The 20,292-nt window shown below is 46.2% G+C and overlaps 1 protein-coding gene across 3 annotated transcripts in view; it reads right to left on the bottom strand.

The window, feature by feature from the left end:
- The window catches only part of filip1l (filamin A interacting protein 1-like), a 67,564-nt gene that overhangs the window by 3,216 nt on the left and 44,056 nt on the right, over nt 1–20,292 (bottom strand). For 2 of the 3 annotated variants that reach the window (XM_061677812.1, XM_061677821.1), the window contains exon 5: nt 8,850–11,586. In XM_061677812.1, the coding sequence (XP_061533796.1) occupies nt 8,850–11,586 (2,737 nt within the window). Of the gene's footprint in view, nt 1–8,849; nt 11,587–17,557; nt 17,641–20,292 lie in introns of those variants that run through there. The other variant, XM_061677831.1, reaches the window with a different exon arrangement.

The following is a 20,292-nucleotide window of genomic DNA, read 5'->3' as shown; positions in this document are numbered from 1 at the left end:
CCTCCCAATTACGCCCTTCCAGGTCTCACTGTCATTGCCCACGTGAGCATTGAACTCCCCCAGCAGAACAATCGAGTCCCCAGCAGGAGCGCTCTCCAGCACCCCCTCCAAGGACTCCAAAAAGGGTGGGTACTCTGAACTGCTGTTTGGTGCACAGGCACAAACAACAGTCAGGACCCGTTCCCCCACCCGAAGGTGGAGGGAGACTACCCTCTCGTCCCACCCGGGGTGGTGGACGAGAGGGTACTATGTATAGGCGCCAAGCCGGGGAGCAATAAGTATACCCACACCTGCTCGGCGCCTCTCACTGTGGGTAACTCCAGAGTAGAAGAGAGTCCAACCCCTCTCGAGAAGACTGGTACCAGAGCCCAAGCTATGCGTGGAGGCGAGTCTATATCTAGTCGGAACTTCTCGACCTCACACACCAGCTCTGACTCCTTCCCTGCCAGAGAGGTGACATTCCACGTCCCTAGAGCCAGCTTCTGTAGCCGGGGATCGGATCGCCAAGGTCCCCGCCTTCGGGCCACCGCCCAGCTCACACTTCACCCGACCCCTATGGCCCCTCCCACAGGTGGTGAGCCCATGGGAAGGGGGACCCACGTTTCCCTTTCAGGCTGTGCCCGGCCACCAGGCGCTCGCCTTCGAGCCCCATCTCCAGGCCTGGCTCCAGAGGGGGGCCCCGGTGACCCGCGTCCGGGCAAGATGGCGCCTACCAGTGTGGCCGCCTCGGTAACGCGCTCTCTAGTATTGTCTTTGTTTTTGTGTTTTTCGTCCGTCTTTGGAGACCTTACACGACTCACTTACACAAGGGGAGACCTGCTAACCATCAAGGAGGCTACTCCGGACTTTCTGTCACCAACTTTCGAAAATCCGCTCAGTTTTTTCCCCGAGTTACTCACCGGAGCGGCGTCCGCGGTTTTCGGCGCATGGATGCGGAAGCGGCGCCACAGAGGAAAACGAGCCGGCATTCAGGTGAAACTCCGCAAGAGAGGACACAGATTGGCGTTCCCGTCGATCCACCTCGCGAATGTACCCTCCCTACCCAACAAAATGGACGAGCTTCATCTTCTGTTAAAGACCAGTAAAGACTTCGGACGTTCCGCGGCCATGTGCTTCACGGAGACCTGGCTTTGCGACGCTGTACCCGATGGCGCCGTCACGCTTCCCGGCTTCAACATTCATCGAGCGGACCGCGACATGGAATCATCGGGAAAAACGAAGGGCGGCGGGATATGCCTCCATATAAACGAAAAATGGTGTACGGACGTCACGGTGCTCAGCACACACTGCAGCCCGCATTTGGAGTCGCTGTTTCTGAACTGTAAACCATTTTACTCGCCACGTGAGTTTGCGTCGTTTATACTGGCTGGAGTCTATATCACACCGCAAGCTAACATGAGCGCCGCATTGCTAACGCTCGCCGAACAAGTCAACGAAATTGAAAAAAAACACCCTGACTCATCCCTCATTATTCTCGGGGACTTTAACAAAGCTAAACTCAACCACGAACTCCCTAAATACAAGCAGCACATCGACTGTCCTACCAGGGAAAATAATACTTTAGACCACTGCTACACTACGGTAAAAAACGCATACCGTGCTATACCTCGTGCAGCCCTGGGCTCGTCTGATCACTGCTTAATTCACTTAATACCGACGTACAAGCAAGAACTTAAATATGCAAAGCCTACAGTGAAAACAGTCAAAAAGTGGACCAATGAAGCAAAGATGGAACTTCAAAGCTGTTTAGACTGCACAGACTGGAGTGTCTTTGAAAATTCAGCTGGCAGCCTGGATGAATATACGGACACTGTCACATCCTATATCAGTTTCTGTGAAGAGGTTTGTGTACCAACAAAATCATTTCGGACATTCAACAACAACAAGCCGTGGTTCACTGCTAAACTTAAGCAGCTTCGCCAAGCTAAGGAAGATGCATATCAGAGCGGGGACAGGGCCCTGTATAATCGAGTTAGAAACCAGCTTACTAAAGAAATTAACATTGCAAAGAGGATCTATGCAGCAAAGTTGGAAAAACAGTTTAGCGCGAACGACTCGAAATCAGTCTGGCGTGCATTCCAATCGCTGACTAATTACAAGCGACGATCCCCCCAAGCTGAGAACAATAGCACACTAGCCAACGACTTGAATACCTTCTATTGCAGATTTGAAAAGGACAGTTTCACTCCACACACCCACCCGGCCGCACCCGCGACCACAACCACACCTCTGACTTCTGCGTTAACCATCCATGAACAGGATGTGAGACGCATCTTCAAACAACAGAAGATTAACAAAGCAACAGGACCGGACCATGTGTCCCCATCCTGCCTCAAAGTCTGCGCGGACCAGCTCGCTCCAGTCTTCACTCAGATCTTTAACAGATCTTTGGAAATGTGCGAAGTTCCATCCTGCTTCAAACGCTCCACCATCATTCCAGTCCCCAAGAAACCTGCAATCTCTAGTCTGAATGACTACAGGCCTGTCGCTTTGACATCTGTGGTCATGAAGTCCTTTGAACGTCTCGTGCTGGACCACCTCAAGAGTGTCACAGGTCCCCTGCTGGACCCCCTGCAGTTTGCCTACAGGTCTGCGGATGATGCAGTCAACATGGGACTGCACTTCATCCTAGAACACCTCGACAGTGCAGGGACCTACGCGAGGATCCTGTTCGTGGACTTCAGCTCAGCGTTCAACACCATCATCCCTGAACTCCTTTCAACCAAGCTTCTCCAGCTCAGCGTCTCACCTGCCATCTGCCAGTGGATTTACAGCTTTCTGACGGGCAGGACACAGCAGGTCAGGCTGGGGGAGGCCACCTCATCCACACGCAGCATCAGCACTGGGGCGCCCCAAGGTTGTGTCCTCTCTCCGCTGCTCTTCTCTCTCTACACGAACGACTGCACCTCAGCGAACCCGACTGTCAAGCTCCTGAAGTTTGCAGATGACACCACTGTCATCGGCCTCATCAAGGACGGTGACGAGTCTGCATATCGACAGGAAGCGGAGCGGCTGGAGCTGTGGTGCGGGCGACACAACCTGGAGCTGAACACGCTCAAGACGGTAGAGATGATCGTGGACTTCAGGAGGCATCCTTCGCCACAGCTGCCCCTCACGTTGTCCAGCTGCCTTGTGTCAACTGTCGAGACCTTCAAGTTCCTGGGAATTACAATCTCTCAGGACCTGAAGTGGGCGAACAACATCAACTCCGTCCTCAAAAAGGCCCAGCAGAGGATGTACTTCCTGCGGCTTCTGAGAAAGCACGGCCTGCCACCGGAGCTGCTGAGACAGTTCTACACAGCGGTCATCGAATCGGTCCTGTGTTCTTCCATCACAGTCTGGTTTGGTGCTGCTACAAAAAAGGACAAACTCCGACTGCAACGGACAATCAAAACTGCTGAAAGGATTGTCGGTACCCCCCTACCCACCATTGAGGACTTGCACGCTGCCAGAACTAAGACAAGGGCGTGCAAAATCCTCTCGGACCGTCTGCACCCCGGTCACCAGCTCCTTCCCTCAGGTAGGCGCTACCGATCAACGCAAACTAGAACTAGTAGACATTCCAACAGCTTCTTCCCTCTTGCGATCAACTTCTTAAACACCTAACCTATAATTCCATTACAACAAGCTGGCAATTTTTTGACTTGAGTTCGTTGTCACATTTCTGTGGGGCCAATTATGTATTACTTGTGCACTCACTGTAGTTGTCTCGCCATGCTGCACTATTTGCATATACTGGCCACTCATGCCAGAGTAGCATCTGCTCCATTTGCACACTGATTGAGGAGTATCTGTAACATTTGCACAACTGACATTGTCCCAGATGATCGCACTACTCGTCACTTTAAACCGCATACACTCCTTGAAGTCTCAGCGCCCTTTGCACAATGGTCATTGCACCGGACTATTGCAATATTAGTCGTTCGAACTGCTCTAAGTGCTAGAGGACTCTGCATCTTTTTGCACAATTGTTTTTTGTCAATGTCTTTATGTCCCCAAAGTGTTCTGTAAATTGACTGTTTGTTGTACTAGAGCGGCTCCAACTACCGGAGACAAATTCCTTGTGTGTTTTGGACATACTTGGCAAATAAAGATGATTCTGATTCTGATTCTGATTAATTGTATTCGTCATAGGGGTTTTTGGAGCCGTGCTTTGTCTGATCCCTCACCTAGGACCTGTTTGCCATGGGTGACCCTGCCAGGGGCATAAAGCCCCAGACAACTTAGCTCATAGGATCATTGGGACACACAAACCCCTCTACCACGATAAGGTGACGTTTCAAGAAAACCAATGTCAGTAAATACAGTTCGGCGCTACTTCCGTAACTGCAACTTGAAACTCTACCATGGAAAGCAAAAGCCATTTATCAGCAACACCAAGAAACGCCGCCGGCTTCTCTGGGCCCGAGGTCATCTAAGATGTACTGATGCAAAGTGGAAAAGTGTTCTGTGGTCCGACGAGTCCACAGTTCAAATTGATTTTGGAAATTGTGGACGTCGTGTCCTCCGGGCCAAAGAGGAAAAGAACCATCAGGACTCTTATGGATGCAATGTTCAAAAGCCAGCATCTGTGATGGTATGGGGCTGTGTTAGTGCCAGTGTCATGGGTAAATTTACACATCTGTGAAGGTACCATTAATGCTGAAAGCTACATACAGGTTTTGGAGAAACATATGCTGCCATACAAGCAACGCCTTTTTCGTGGACACCCCTGCTTATTTCAGCAAGACAATGCCAAACCACATTCTGCATGGAGACCCTGGACTTTTGAACAGCTGAAGCTGTACATCAAGCAATAATGGGAAATAATTCCACCTACAAAGCTTCAACAATTAGTGTCCTCAGTTCCCAAATGTTTATTGAATGTTGTAAAAAGAAACATGACCCTGTCCCAGCTTTTTTCAAATGTGTTGCAGCCATAAAATTCTAAGTTAATGATTATTTGCTAAAAACAATAGTTTATCAGTTTGAACATTAAATATTTTGTCTTTGTAGTGTATTCAATTAAATATAGGTTGAACATGATTTGCAAATCATTGCATTCTGTTTTTATTTATGTTTAACACAACGTCGCAACTTCATTGGAATTGGGTTGTACTTACTGCAGTCAGCATGACCACAAACTCCAACCATCCATTCATTTTCTGAGCCGCTTCTCCTCACTAGGGTTGCGGGCGTGCTGGAGCCTATCCCAGCTATCATCGGGCAGGAGGTGGGGTTCACCCTGAACTGGTTGCCAGCCAATCGCAGGGCACATACAAACAAACAACCACATTCACACCTACGGGCAATTTAGAGCCTCCAATTCATGCATGTTTTTGGGATGTGGGAGGAAACCGGAGTGCCCGGAGAAAACCCACGCAGGCACAGGGAGAACATGCAAACTCCACACAGGCTGGGCCGGGGATTGAACCCAGGTCCTCAGAACTGTGAGGCTGACGCTCTAACCAGTCGCCCACCGTGCCGCCCAAACTCCAACCAACTATACGTCTTTTACACATCACTGTCAATGAATGAATCTTTCAAAATGCATGCATATGTACAAATCCATAACTTGCATTCTCCACATCCCATCCCTTGATATCCCTCATTAGCGCCTGTTCAGCGCAGTTTGAATTTAAACATGTCCCAGTACCAGGCTGACTGCCTGCTCATCTCTCTAGCTGTGATTCATGTACAAAGGATGGAGCACCATTTCCCCCCAATATTAACATACCGTTAGGTCCAGTAGTATTTGGACAAGTGAGAGACATTTTATGATTTTGCCTCATTGCGCCACTACGATGGATTTGATTGAATTGAGGGACGAAAATGTATGAAGCCCATGAAGATCACCAAATTCTGAGGTTCCTCCCTGGAGAAGCTTTGCCAAAGGGTTGATATCAGGTCAGGTCACTGACTTGGCCATTGAAAAATATTTTATTTATTTGCCTTCAAAAAGACTTCAGTTGCTAATTGGAGTAACTCACAGTAAGATAACTAAAGCAGATTAGAAAAACACACTTTTGGAATCACATGCTGTAGACAGATGAAACCATTGTATCCAAATGACGGAAAGAAATATCTCATGATCCAACACATACCACATCATGTGTCAAACATGTTGGAGGTAATGTCATGGCTGGTCAGGTTAAACTGCTGGAACATTATTGATGTGTTGACTGCTGCAAGTAACAAGATGAATTATGATGTGCAGACCTTTATACGCTGCTCATAAAACTAGTGATTCATGACCCTAAACATACTATTCTTGAAAATTGTAAGGCAAGTCATTTGAATATCCTTCCTTGGCCGAGTAAGTGTTCTGATCTCAGACCAATGTAAAAGCAGTAAGACCTGCAAACTTGCAGCAACAACAGGTTTTGGCAATGAAGACCTGTCAAAGAATCTCCAAGGAGGAAAATCACAAGTTTATGATGTCCGTGGATTCCAAATTTCAAGCACTTATTGACTGTGAAGCGTTCTTACGTTTTAAAAATTACAATAAATGTACTACAACTATGTCAAATGTTTAAATCTTTGCACTCTCAACTCAATAATTGCTGCAATTTCTGAATGAAATCAATGCAAATTCAATATTTTGAGAAACCTCCAGCCATCCATTTTCTGCCGCTTATCCGAATTCGGGTCGCAGGGGCAGTAGCTTTAGCAGGGACGCCCAGACTTCCCTCTCCCCAGCCACTTCCTCTGGCTCTTCTGGGGGGATCCCGAGGCGTTCCCAGGCCAGCCGAAAGACGTAGTCTCTCCAGCGTGTCCTGGGTCGTCCCCGAGGTCTCCTCCCGGCGGGATGTGCCCGGAACACCTCACCAGAGAGGCGTCCAGGAGGCATCCGAATCAGATGACCCAGCCACCTCATCTGGCTCCTCTCGATGTGGAGGAGCAGCGGCTCTACTCTGAGATCCTCCCTGATGACCGAGCTTCTCACCCTATCTCTAAGGGAGAGCCCGGACACCCTGCGGAGGAAACTAATTTCGCCCGCTTGTATCTGGGATCTTGTTCTTTCGGTCACGACCAACAGCTCGTGACCGTAGGTAAGGGTAAGAACATAGATCGACCGGTAAATAGAGAGCTTCGCCTTTCGGCTTAGCTCCTTCTTTACCACAACTGACCGATACAAAGTCTGCATCACTGCAGACGCTGCACCGATCTGCCTGTCAATCTCCCGTTCCATTCTTCCCTCACTTGTGGACAAGACCCCAAGATACTTGAACTCCTCCACTTGGGGCAAGATCTCATCCCCAACCTGGAGAGGGCACACCACCCTTTTCCGACTAGGGACCATGGTCTCAGATTCTCATCCCAGCCGCTTGATGAAGCCAACAGAACCACATCATCTGCAAAAAGCAGAGATGCAATACTGAGGCCACCAAACCGGACCCCCTCTACGCCTCGGCTGCGCCTTGAAATTCTGTCCATAAAAGTTATGAACAGAATCGGTGACAAAGGGCAGCCTTTGGCGGAGTTCAACCCTCACCGGAAACGAGTCCGACTTACTGCCAGATATGCGGACCAAACTCTGACTCTGGTCGTACAGGGACCGAACAGCCCGTATCAGGGGGTTTGGTACCCCATACTCCCGAAGCACCCCCCACATGTCCCCCGAGGGACACGGTCGAAAGCCTTCTCCAACTCCACAAAACACATGTAGACTGGTTGGGCGAACTCCCATGCACCCTCGAGGACCCTGCCGAGGGTGTAGAGCTGGTCCACTGTTCCACGACCAGGACGAAAACCACACTGCTCCTCCTGAATCTGAGATTTGACTTTCCGACGGACCTTCCTCTCCAGAACCCCTGAAATGACCTTACCAGAGAGGCTGAGTAGTGTGATCCACCTGGAGTTGGAGCAAACCCTCCGGTCCCCCGTCTTAAAAAGGGGGAACACCACCCCAGTCTGCCAATCCAGAGGCACTGTCCCCGATGTCCACACGATGTTGCAGAGGCATGTCAACCAGGACAGCCCCACAACGTCCAGAGCCTTGAGGAACTCTGGGCAAATCTCATCCACCCCCGGGTGGATGAGAATACCTAACCCTAACCCTTGCCACCGAGGAGCTTTTTAACCACCTCGGTGACCTCAACCCCAGAGATAGGACAGCCCGCCTCAGAGAACCCAGACTCTGCTTCCTCAAGGGAAGGCATGTCAGTGGAATTGAGAAACCTCTCAAATTAAATTATACACTTAAATCTAGTTTGTCTCATTTTAAATCCATTGAAGTGGTGTATGAAGGCCAACTCACACAAGCTTGATCAATGTCTATCGGTCATTCTACTGGACCTAATGAAGTTGTTGTGTTGCTTTGTTAGTCTAGGTATTTGGGGTTTCTTTGTTATTATGTAGACCAGTGGATTTTAAATTTCAGTGACATTTAAATGTGAGTGCAAAAGTTGTATAATGCATGTAATTATGGTCAAATGTGAGTGCATCCCAGCAATTGAAAAAAGTTAACTGTACATGCTGTAAAAATAGAATCAAACAACTCTTTTTTTATCCCACACAATCCAAACATGCTGCATTCAGTGAATAAATGAGGCGGGTGAGCATGGATGACAAACGAGAACAACTTTAATTCTCAGAAACGAACTCAGACATATGATAGGACATAATAATGTACATCAGTGTCAACTGCAACACAGTACGTGCACTCTGTTTAGTCCAATTGAGGCAAATCAAACGGAACCAAGCAAAGCAAAGCAACAACAATCAAAGCCCCGGTCTAAGCTAGCTACTCTGAGTCAAAGGAGACACATATAAATGGGTCAGGGTTTTGTATCGAATCTCTTGGGTGATGGGATGGCGGACGAGGGTGGAGAAGGGTGTCATAAGGGTCAGTCGTAAACATTACTTACTGTAATCTGCGATGGCCGTTGGGTTTGGGTGGCGGTGGGCTTAATCATGATGCTACTAGTGACTTTGCTCTTGTTTTTGGGTGTTGCAATGCTGTCGTTAGTGACCCTTTGCTCCTGCAGTGTTGGTGAGCTGACACTCTGAATGAAGGGACTCCCTAAGTGAATGTGGATTTTGTTATCCTCTGTGGTGATAACGTTTGGACCAGAGCTGTTGGACCTCTGCACCTGCCAGCCGTTCTGATGCTCGGGGGTCACACGGAAGATGGCGTGCCCTGCGGCAACCTCCACCGGGTCAACTGAGACATTCCGGTCAGGGGTGCCTGTTGTGACGGAAACAATTTGGATTGGGGACATGGGTCTATCAGGGGTAAGAGAGCTACAAGAGTCAGGTGTCAGAGCTCTGGAGTATGTTGCCATTGTAAGAGGGGAGAGTATCCTGTCTGGGGAGCAAGACCTGTCTGTTATCGGGGAACCTCTGCATTTCGCAGTCGGGGAAATGGCTGTGTTCTGGATAATGGTAATTCTCTGTTTGGGCATGCCTCCGCTTGTGGGTATAATGGCGGTGCTGGTGAAAGACTGCGTGTTTTCCGTGGTAGGGCTCGTGATCTCAAGTGTCGCCATGTTGTGTCCATGCTCAGGAGTCACTTTAATCTGAAGCGGCTGGCCAGGACTGTGGGTTAATACCACGTCACCAGCCTGTCCATGGTTACCATTGGGCCGTGGTTGCAACTTGCCATTCAGCTGGCGAGGGCCCTCATTGGATTTAGCACATTGGACTCTTCTCATGTTGTTATTGAGATTATTGATATTATTTACAAGGGAGGGGCCACATTTGGTGTGGATATCATTGTCCTCAGATTCACTCTGGTCACAGAGCTTCCCATTAAGCATGACATGCCCTAATGGCAACGCTGTCAAGAGGTCATGAGGCTCAGTCTGGACCTCTTTGGTGGAAAGGTGCAAATCAGAAAAGCGCCTACCATTCATGCCAGGGCGCAAACTTTTGCTAAATCTTCGATATCGTTCAAGCTCCCGAGTAAGTGTCTCCATTTCCCTGGCCAGTTCTTTGTTTCGGACCTCCTGCTGGGTCAGCTTCCTTCGTAGAGTGGTGTAGTCCGTCTTCATGCAGCATAGGGAATCCTCTTGTCCCATGTATTCGTGGATCTTCTCTTTGAGAGCTACAACCTCCTGTGCCAAATGACTTGACCTCGTCTCTTCTTCCTTCAGACGTTTGAACAAAACGTGCTCTTGGTTAGACTCATTCTTCTCAGCCAGCTGGTATGTGGAAAGTTCTTTTCTTGATATTTCCAGCTCTTTCATCAAAGCCTTGGCTTTTTCTTGCTCGTTTGTAAATCTCTTCTCCAAGGATTCAAGCGCCTCTGTTTTTAACAGGTCACCTTCTACAACCCTCATGTCTTTGAGTTTCTGTCGGAGGCGCTCAACCTCCTGGGTCAAGTCTTTGACTTTGTTGTCCTCTTGTTGGAAGCGGTTGGCTATGGGTGTTTTAACATGCTCCTCTTTGACTTTGCTCCTAAGGTAGTCTCTTTCTACAGTCTCTAGTGATTGCAACCTTTTTTTCATCATATTGATTTTTGACTGCAAATCGATATTCTTCTCCTCCTCGTCCCTTAGTTTTGCCTTTAGGTCATCCTGCTCCCTCTTGGCGTCACACATCTTCACTTCTAGCTCAGCCTTTGACCTTAAAGCTTTTTTACTCTCATCAATGAGCTTTTCTGTGACTGATGTAACCTTATCCTGTTCCGCTTGAAGTTTGCCAGTGCTGTTTTGTACTTTGTTTTCCATCTGATTGAGCTTCTCTGCCATGGCCTTCCTCTCATCAACCAACATGACTGTCAGTGTCTTTAACTTGGCAAGATCCTCCTTCAGTGTTACCTCTGTCTTTTCTAGATGACCCTCGGCACACTCCAAGTCTTTAACTTGAGCTTTCAAGGCTTCTAGTTCACCAGAGAGAGCCTTTGACACAGTTTTTTCTCTCTCAAGGTTATTTTTTAATGAGTTGCATTCCTGTTTACTCTCACTAAATGCATCCTCTAGTTTTTCCAAGTCCATGATTCTCTGATTCAGTTTATCAACTTCAGCCTTCAAACTATAACTTTGGCTTGCTTCTTTTTCCAGTTTGTTGTTGAGGTCTCGGCAATGGTCCTCCATTCGAATCAGTTCCTCATCCTTTCCCTCCATTTCAAGCACTCTTTTCCGTAACTCTTCCAATTCTGACATGAAACTGGAGTTTCCACATTCACCTCGGGTAATTTTGTCTCTGAGTTCCTGCAGCTCCTCCTCTGCTCGACGCAGTGTCTTGTTGGTATCCTCCAGTTCGTCAAGCTGCCGACTGAGAGTTGATAACTTCTGACGCAGCTGCCAATTCTGTGCATCCTCACTTGTCAGCTTGGCCATCATGGCCTCCTGCTCCTGATGGTGTCGACTGATGCAGTCACGCAGCTCCGCCTCCAGGCAACACACCTTCTGCTCCTCTTCCTGCAGGTTTGTGTTGGCCAAGCTCAGCTGCTCCTGAACCTGTGAAGTGCTGGTGCTCAGCTGTTGGACCTTGGCCGTCTGTTGACTAAGCTGCTCGTTGAGGCGCTGTTGTTCATCCACCACCATCAACGCAAAGGACTTGACCTTTGTCAGCTCCTCTTTCAGACTTGTGACCTTTTTGTTGTTCTCTTGGTCCTTGCGTTCTTGATGGGCCTTTTCCTGATTAATTATCAGCTTCAGCCTGAAAAAGAGGAAATTAGAAAGCATGACCCTCAAGCACTGAGACAACAGTATGAATCTGCTTTCCCTAAAAGTCATATTCGACCCCACCCGTCATAGAACATTTTGGACAATAACTAGTCATGATTTGGCTTACATTTCTACAACAGCAAGTTTTGGCGGGGTGGCGAAGCAAATACTATGCAGATAAGGTGTATATATATATATATATATATATATATATATATATATATATATATATATATATATATATATGTATGTGTGTGCGTGTGTGTATATACACATATATATATATATATATATATATATATATATATATATATATATATATATGTATGTGTGTGCGTGTGTATATATACACATATGTATATATATATGTGTGTGTGTATGTATATTTGTATATATGTGTGTATATACTATATATATGTGTATATATATATATATATATATATATATGTGTGTGTGTGTGTGTGTGTATATATATGTATGTATATAGTATTTGGTCAATAACAAAGGTTCATTTCAATACTTTGTTATATACCCTTTGTTGGCAATGACAGAGGTCAGACGTTTTCTGTAAGTCTTTACAAGGTTTTCACACAGTGTTTCTGGTATTTTGGCCCATTCCTCCATGCAGATCTCCTCTAGAGCAATGATGTTTTGGGGCTGTCGCTGGGCAACGCAGAATTTCAACTCCCTCCAAAAATGTTCTCTTTTCTCATCTTTTTCAAATAAATACTTGACATTGTTTAAATTGTGGGCCCGGAATCTATAATTTATGAAAGTTAACTCTTTGAATGGAATTTTGGAAATAAATAAACTTTTCCATGATATACATTGAATGGACCGGGATAGAAGTGCACGGTAATATATGATTTGAAGCTGTCTTTTTCACAAAAAAGTGGGAAAATGAACAGAAACTACTAAAACCTGTTGAGAGGGACTTGCCAAGTGTCAAAAAGAGAAGGAGAAAGAAAAAGAGGTTTTTCGGTTCTCCTGCTTTCACCTCTTTGCCTCAACTTTAACGGGAACCTTCCTGCAATACCATGAGTCTTCTTGCAATACCGTGAGCTTTCCCACGATATTGCAACAATTATCATACCATGAGATTATTACCGTGATAAAACCAAACTGTGAGATATACAGCGGCTGAAATAAGTATTTAACATGACACCATTTTTCTTACTAAATATACTTCCAAAGGTGCTATTGACTTTACAATTTCACCAGATGTTGGGAACAACCCAAGTAATCTATACATCCTAAGAAAGAAATTAAAAAATTAAGTTGTGTGTAATAATGTGAAATGACACAGGGAAAAGGTATTGAACACACGGAGGTGCAAAAAGGCATGGAAAGCCAAGACAACAAAAAATCTATCAATGATCAAACTTCACTTCAGTCCCTTGTCAGTGCAAATTAATATCAGCTGGTTCAGTCCTAATTGTTGGCCTACAAAAAGGTCTCAGTGCCAATGTGTGAGTCAAGACACATCTCATGATGGGTAAGAGCAGCGAGCTGTCTCAAGTAGTGCTGTTTCGTTCCCAAACGTTTCGTTCAGAAGAACAAATATTTTTAGTGTACGAACTAAACTGAATCAGTTTTTGAAATGATTTGTTTTTTTAGCTTGGCTGCCACCCACCCTGTGAGCGAGTTGGCTGGGAGCGTAAACAGAACTGCTGAAGTGTTCTGTCACTCACTTATGAATCTTCCGCGAATAACCAATGAACAGCCAGCCTTCAAGCGGGGGCGGAGACTTCACGAAACACACTGCCATGTGTTTTGTGATTCCCCAGCGTTGTCCCTCACTTCGGCGAATGACCAATGAGCAGCCAGCGTCAAGCAGTGCCTTGCAGGCGGGGGAGGGACTTAAATGAACTGAGTGATTCATTCAGTGAACTGGTCTATTGAAGAACTGAAGAGTGATTCATTGAGGGAGGGACTTAAGAAGAAGAAGAAGAATAATCTTTTATTGTCATGAACATGCATGCATGCACACGAAATTTGTTCACTGCATTTAACCCATCACAGTGAACCCATACACATATACATATTAGTGGAACACACTGGAGCAGGGGGCAGCTGAAGGGCCCGGGGAGCATTTTTGGGGTATCAGTGTCTTGCTCAAGGACACCACAGCCGTGAGTCCGGGGAGTGTTGGCGGATGGTCCAGTCGGGGTCTTGAACCGAGGTCCCCCACGGTGGCAGGCGATGATCTTAACCATTGGGCCACGGCTGCCCTGTGTCTGAATGTCCTGGTGTACTGAGGAACTTAAGAGTGATTCGTTCATTGAACTTATCATTCGCGATCCGTTAGACATGAGTGATTCGTTCGTTGAACTTCTTCGTTTGTGATCCGCTGAGCGATGTACTAGTACGATGAATGATTTGTTTGCGCAAGGAACGAAATAATTCGCAGTGAACGTACTCATGAGTGATTTTTATCCACAAGTCCTGACGTCCTCGCGGGGATAGCTTTCACTCGCAGTCGTTTCTTCACGCTCATGGCTAATGTTGAGTCAGGGAAGCACTTGCAAACAAGCACACGTTTAAAATAAATGTAAATTAATAATACATTTATATACGTACACATACATATCATTCACTCTGTCTCTAATGCGTTTATTAAAGCTTTTTATTTATTACAATTAGTATTATTATTATTATGAATAATAACAATAATAATAATAATAATACGTTAAACTTATATAGCGCATCTCAAGAAACTCAAAGACGCTTTCCACTAATCAGATGACAATAACAGTAAGTGAGTGAAGATGAAGCCCGGATGGTGGGGGGCAGATGTGAGTGACGCTGTCCACCGCGGTGGAATGCAGAAAAGTCACGCTGGCCAGCGAGAACCAAGCTGGACGTCAGGGGACACAGAAAGATGGGGATGGGGCGCTGCTGACCTCGACTCGGGACCTTGTGAGTCGGTGGGGAGAATACTTCGAAGACCTCCTCAATTTCACCGACACGCCTTCCCATGAGGAAGCAGAGTGTGGGTTCTCTGAGGCTATCTCTGGATTTGAGATCACCGAGGTAGTTAAAAAGCTCCTCGGTGGCAGGGCCCCGGGGGTGGATGAGATTCGCCCAGAGTTCCTAAAGGCTCTGGATGTTGTGGGGCTGTCCTGGTTGACACGCCTCTGCAACATCGCGTGGACATCGGGGACAGTGCCTCTGGATTGGCAGACTGGGGTGGTGGTCCCCCTTTTTAAGAGCAGTGTGATCCCCAACTACAGGGGGATCACACTGCTCAGCCTCCCTGGTAAGGTCTATTCAGGGGTGCTGGAGAGGAGGGTCCGTCGGGAAGTCGAATCTCAGATTCAGGAGGAGCAGTGTGGTTTTCGTCCTGGCCGTGGAACAGTGGACCAGCTCTACACCCTCGGCAGGGTCCTCGTGGGTGCATGGGAGTTTGCCCAACCAGTCTATATGTGTTTTGTGGACTTGGAGAAGGCGTTCGACCGTGTCCCTCGGGGAGTCCTGTGGAGGGTGCTTCGGGAGTATGGTGTAGAGAACCCCCTGATACGGGCTGTTTGGTCCCTGTACGACCGGAGTCAGAGTTTGGTCCGCATATCCGGCAGTAAGTCGGACTCGTTCCCGATTCTGTTCATAACTTTTATGGACAGAATTTCTAGGCGCAGCCGAGGCGTAGAGGGGGTGCGGTTTGGTGGCCTCAGTATTGCATCTCTGCTTTTTGCTGATGATGTGGTTCTGTTGGCTTCATCAAGCCGTGAGCTCCAACTCTCACTGGAGCAGTTCGCAGCCGAGTGTGAAGCGGCTGGGATGAGAATCAGCACCTCCAAATCTGAGACCATGGTCCTCAGTCGGAAAAGAGTGGCATGCCCTCTCCAGGTCGGGGATGAGATCCTGCCCCAAGTGGAGGAGTTCAAGTATCTTGGGGTCTTGTTCACGAGTGAGGGAAGAATGGAACGGGAGATCGACAGACGAATCGGTGCAGCGTCTGCAGTGATGCGGACTTTGTATCGGTCCGTTGTGGTAAAGAAGGAGCTAAGCTGAAATGCGAAGCTCTCAATTTACCGGTCGATCTTCGTTCCTACGCTCACCTATGGTCATGAGCTGTGGGTCGTGACCGAAAGAACAAGATCCCGAATACAAGCGGCCGAAATGAGTTTCCTCCGCAGGGTGTCCGGGCTCTCCCTTAGAGATAGGGTGAGAAGCTCGGTCATCCGGGAGCATCTCAGAGTAGAGCCGCTGCTCCTCCGCATTGAGAGAAGCCAGATGAGGTGGCTGGGGCATCTGATTCGGATGCCTCCCGGACGCCTACTTGGTGAGGTGTTCCGGGCACGTCCGACCGGGAGGAGACCCCGGGGACTACCCAGGACACGCTGGAGAGACTACGTCCTTGGGCTGGCCTGGGAACGCCTTGGGATCCCCCCGGAAGAGCTGGATGAAGCTGCTGGGGAGAGGGAAGTCTGGGTGTCCCTGCTAAAGCTACTGTCCCCGCGAACCGACCCGGATAAGCGGTAGAAAATGGATGGATGGATGGATGGATATATATATATATATAGGGTGATTGAAAAGTAACTCCCTATTTTTAAAAACTTTTACTTTTAAATAATGATTTATTTCTGAAGTATAATTCTTACAAGAAATGAACATAACAAGAAAGTGTATTGCATGGAGAAAAAAAAATCAAAATCATGTACAATCGCTAATTTATTACGCAAAACAAAACATTTTAAATGTATTATCCTATCACTGATTTTAAAAAATGTTAGGCCTCGTCACCAGCATTTAGCCAGTGCCAGCCGTGCACATCAAAGTGTGCCCTCATGCATCATACAAAAAAACTTTAAATACTACGCAAAGCGATTGACTGTTGTGCCTTCCCAAATTATTTTTCCAAGGTCTTGGAGTTATGAGCGATTCAATAAATAAACGATGAGTTGACGAACCCGTCTATTAAGCAGATATTAATCTGCATGCAGACATGCTTTCATGGCTCATGGGCTACCTTCTACAACGGCACATTACAGCGATTGATTTTAACAGAACAGACCAACTCAAATGTATCTCATATATTTTCATGTTTTATTCTCTAAAAAAAACATCCAGCCTTACAATCTTGTGGTGACAATTATACTGCGGAGTGGTGGGAAAAAGCCAAGTTTTACAACATTTCTCAGACTGAATGATTGCTTCAAGTCCAGAGTTTAATTATTTGTCCATTTTACCCTATTTGTATGGCATTCATATTTTTGCACACCATTTGCAAAGAAGCAGGCTTTATGTATACATGTAATTTAATTATTGTTTGATAAATATATAAATGGCAAATTTGTGTCATGTTCGTTTATGTGCACCTCTGGGTTTGGTAACAAGTTTAAAACAGCTAAACATTTAAGTAAAAGTAACAGATTATTAATTTATAATCCATATACTGTATTTTCAAATAGAAGGGCATATTTAGACAAACAATTATTCACACCCATGGACAATTTAGTCTTCAATTAACCTAACATTCTTGTTTTTGGGATGTAGGATGCACACTCCACTCTGAGATCTTGAAATGAAAAATATAACCCAGATCTCCTCAAATTATAATCCATTATAGTTAAATTCTCTTAAATGTAAGTAAATACAGCGCATTTACCCCTCTCGTGCTCATTTGTATTTTTTTTCCCCCGTGAATTTGAATTAGCATTATTGTTGTATTTATTCAGGAAATTAGTTTTAATTTTAGTCTTAATCATTTTACTCTGATCTACTCAATTCAGTGGGCTAAATCTGATTTTGCAGCTTTTAAATGTACTCAATAAAGTACATACACACAAAAGTTTTAAATTTTACTGTGTAGGAAAGTAATTTGTAATCCAGATGAGTGTAGCGCTCAAAATCATGGTGACAGTCCAGCAAGAAAATACTGTACAGTACTCTATATTGACCAGACGTGTGATCTGCATGTCCCCAAGCCAGCAAAGAGTTTGGATAATGTTAAGCAAGCCTACCTGGAGCCAAGCTTCTCTCAGTCTCACTGCCATGAGTTATTTTGACGTACATCGTGAGCCTCGCTCTCTGAGTAGAATTCCTACAGCCAGACCAAATAATAAAGGATGTGCTCTGCTCTCTCTGCCTGTCGACCATGACATCATCAGCATGGCCTTATATGGAGCTTTGCATTGCACAGACTCACAAGAAGGGGTGTTCTTGCTTGCTTGTGTGAGTGTGTGCAAGAACTAGAGAGCATGTATACAGTATGCCATATTTTCTTCTCTTTTAACAGTGGTGGGAAGTCATTAAGCACAAATATATAATATATATAAAATTGTACTAAAGTAACTTTTTTGGGTAGCTGTACTTCACTTGAGTATTTTTCTTATGACTTCTTACTCTTACTTCTTATGTTTGAAAACAGACATCTGTATTTTCTGTTCCGTACAATGTCAAAATAGTTTTGTTACTTTTTTCAACCTTCACGGATGACTCCTCTTCTTCTTTTACTTTCGGCTTGTCCCTTCAGGGGTCGCCACAGCGTGTCATCCTTTTCCATGTAAGCCTATCTCCTGCATCCTCCTCTCGAACACAAACTGCCCTCATGTCTTCCTTCACAACAGCCATCAACCTTCTCTTTGGTCTTCCTTGAGCTCTCTTGCCTGGCAGCTCCATCCTCATCATCCTTCAACCAATATATTCACTATTTCTCCTCTGGACATGTCCAAACCATCGAAGTCTGCTCTCTCTAACTTTGTCTCCAAAACATCGAACTTTGGCTGTCCCTCTGATGAGCTAATTTCTAATTTTATCCAACCTGGTCACTCCGACAGCGAACCTCAACATCTTCATTTCCGCCACCTCCAGCTCTGCTTCCTGTTGTCTCTTCAGTGCCACTGTCTCTAATCCGTACATCATGGCTGGCCTCACCACTGTTTTATAAACTTTGCCCTTCATCCTAGCAGAGACTCTTCTGTCACATAACACACCTGACACCTTCCTCCACCCATTCCAACCTGCTTGGACCCGTTTCTTTACTTCCTGACCACACTCACCATTGCTCTGGACGGTTGACCCCAAGTATTTAAAGCCATCCACCCTTGCTATCTCTTCTCCCTGTAGCCTCACTCTTCCCCCTCCACCCCTCTCATTCCTGCACATATATCATGTCTTACTGCGGCTAATCTTCATTCCTCTGCTTTCCAGTGCATTCCTCCATCTTTCTAACTGTTCCTCCACCTGCTCCCTGCTTTCACTGCAGATCACAATGTCATCTGCAAACATCATGCTCCACGGGGATTCCTGTCTAACCTCATCTGTCAGCCTTTCCATCACCACTGCAAACAGGAAGGGGCTCAGGGCTGATCACTGATGCAGTCTCACCTCCACCTTGAATTCGTCTGTCACACCTACAGCACACCTCACCGCTGTTCTGCTGCCCTCGTACATGTCTTGTATTATTATAATATACTTCTCTGCCACTCCAGACTTCATGCAGTACCACAGTTCCTCTCTGGGTACTCTGTCATAGGCTTTCTCTAGATCTACAAAGACACAATGTAGCTCCTTCTGACCTTCTCTGTACTTTTCCATCAACATCCTCAAGGCAAAAAATGCATCTGTGGTACTCTTTCTAGGCATGAAACCATACTGTTGCTCGCAAATACTCACTTCTGTCAAGCCTCCACTACTCTTTCCCATAACTTCATTGTGTGGCTCATCAACTTTATTTCTCTATAGTTCCCACAGCTCTGCACATCACCCTTGTTCTTAAAAATGGGCACCAGCACACTTTTCCTCCAATCCTCAGGCATCTTCTCGCGCGGTAGAATTCTATTGAACAAGCTGGTCAAAAACTTCACAGCCACCTCTCCTAGATGCTTCCATACCTCCACAGGAATGTCAACAGGACCAACTGCCTTTCCATTTTTCATCCTCTTTAATGCCTTTCTAACTTCCCCCTCACTAATCATTGCCACTTCCTGGTCCACCACATTTGCCTCTACTACTCTCCCTTCTCTCTCATTTTCCTCATTCATCAACTTCTCGAAGTATTCTTTCCATCTAGCTAGCACACTGCTGGCACCAGTCAACATATTTCCATCTCTATCCTTAATCACCCTAACCTGCTGCACATCCTTCCCATCTCTATCCCTCTGTCTGGCCAGCCTGTATAGATCATTTTCTCCTTCTTTAGTGTCCAACCTGGCATACATGTCATCATATGCCTCTTGTTTGGCCTTTGCCACCTCTACCTTTGCCCTGTGTCACATCTCAATGTATTCCTTTCGCCTCTCCTCGGTCCTCTCAAAATCAGAATCAGAATCATCTTTATTTGCCAAGTATGTCCAAAAAACACACAAGGAATTTGTCTTCGGGAGTTGGAGCCGCTCTAGTACGACAACAGACAGTCAATTGACAGAGAACACTTTTGAGACATAAAGACATTGACAAAAAAAATCAGTCACTGAGCAGTATAGGGTTGCTAGTTATCTGGTAATGCCGGTACATTTTTATTTTATTTTTTTTGACAATTGTGCAAAAAGATGCAGAGTCCTCTAGCACTTAGAGCAGTTCGAATGACTAATATTGCAATAGTCCAGTCCAATGACCATTGTGCAAAGGGCGCCGAGACTTCAAGGAGTGTATGCCGTTTAAAGTGATGAGTAGTGCGATAATCTGAATCTCAGTGTCCCACTTCTTCTTAGGTAACCTTTTTCCTTGAATGATTTCCTGTACTGTGAGGTTCCAC

This window comes from Phycodurus eques, chromosome 1 (genome assembly GCF_024500275.1).
Source record: "Phycodurus eques isolate BA_2022a chromosome 1, UOR_Pequ_1.1, whole genome shotgun sequence".
Taxonomy (NCBI): Eukaryota; Metazoa; Chordata; class Actinopteri; order Syngnathiformes; family Syngnathidae; genus Phycodurus; species Phycodurus eques.
This window is presented reverse-complemented; position numbering and strand designations above follow the sequence as displayed.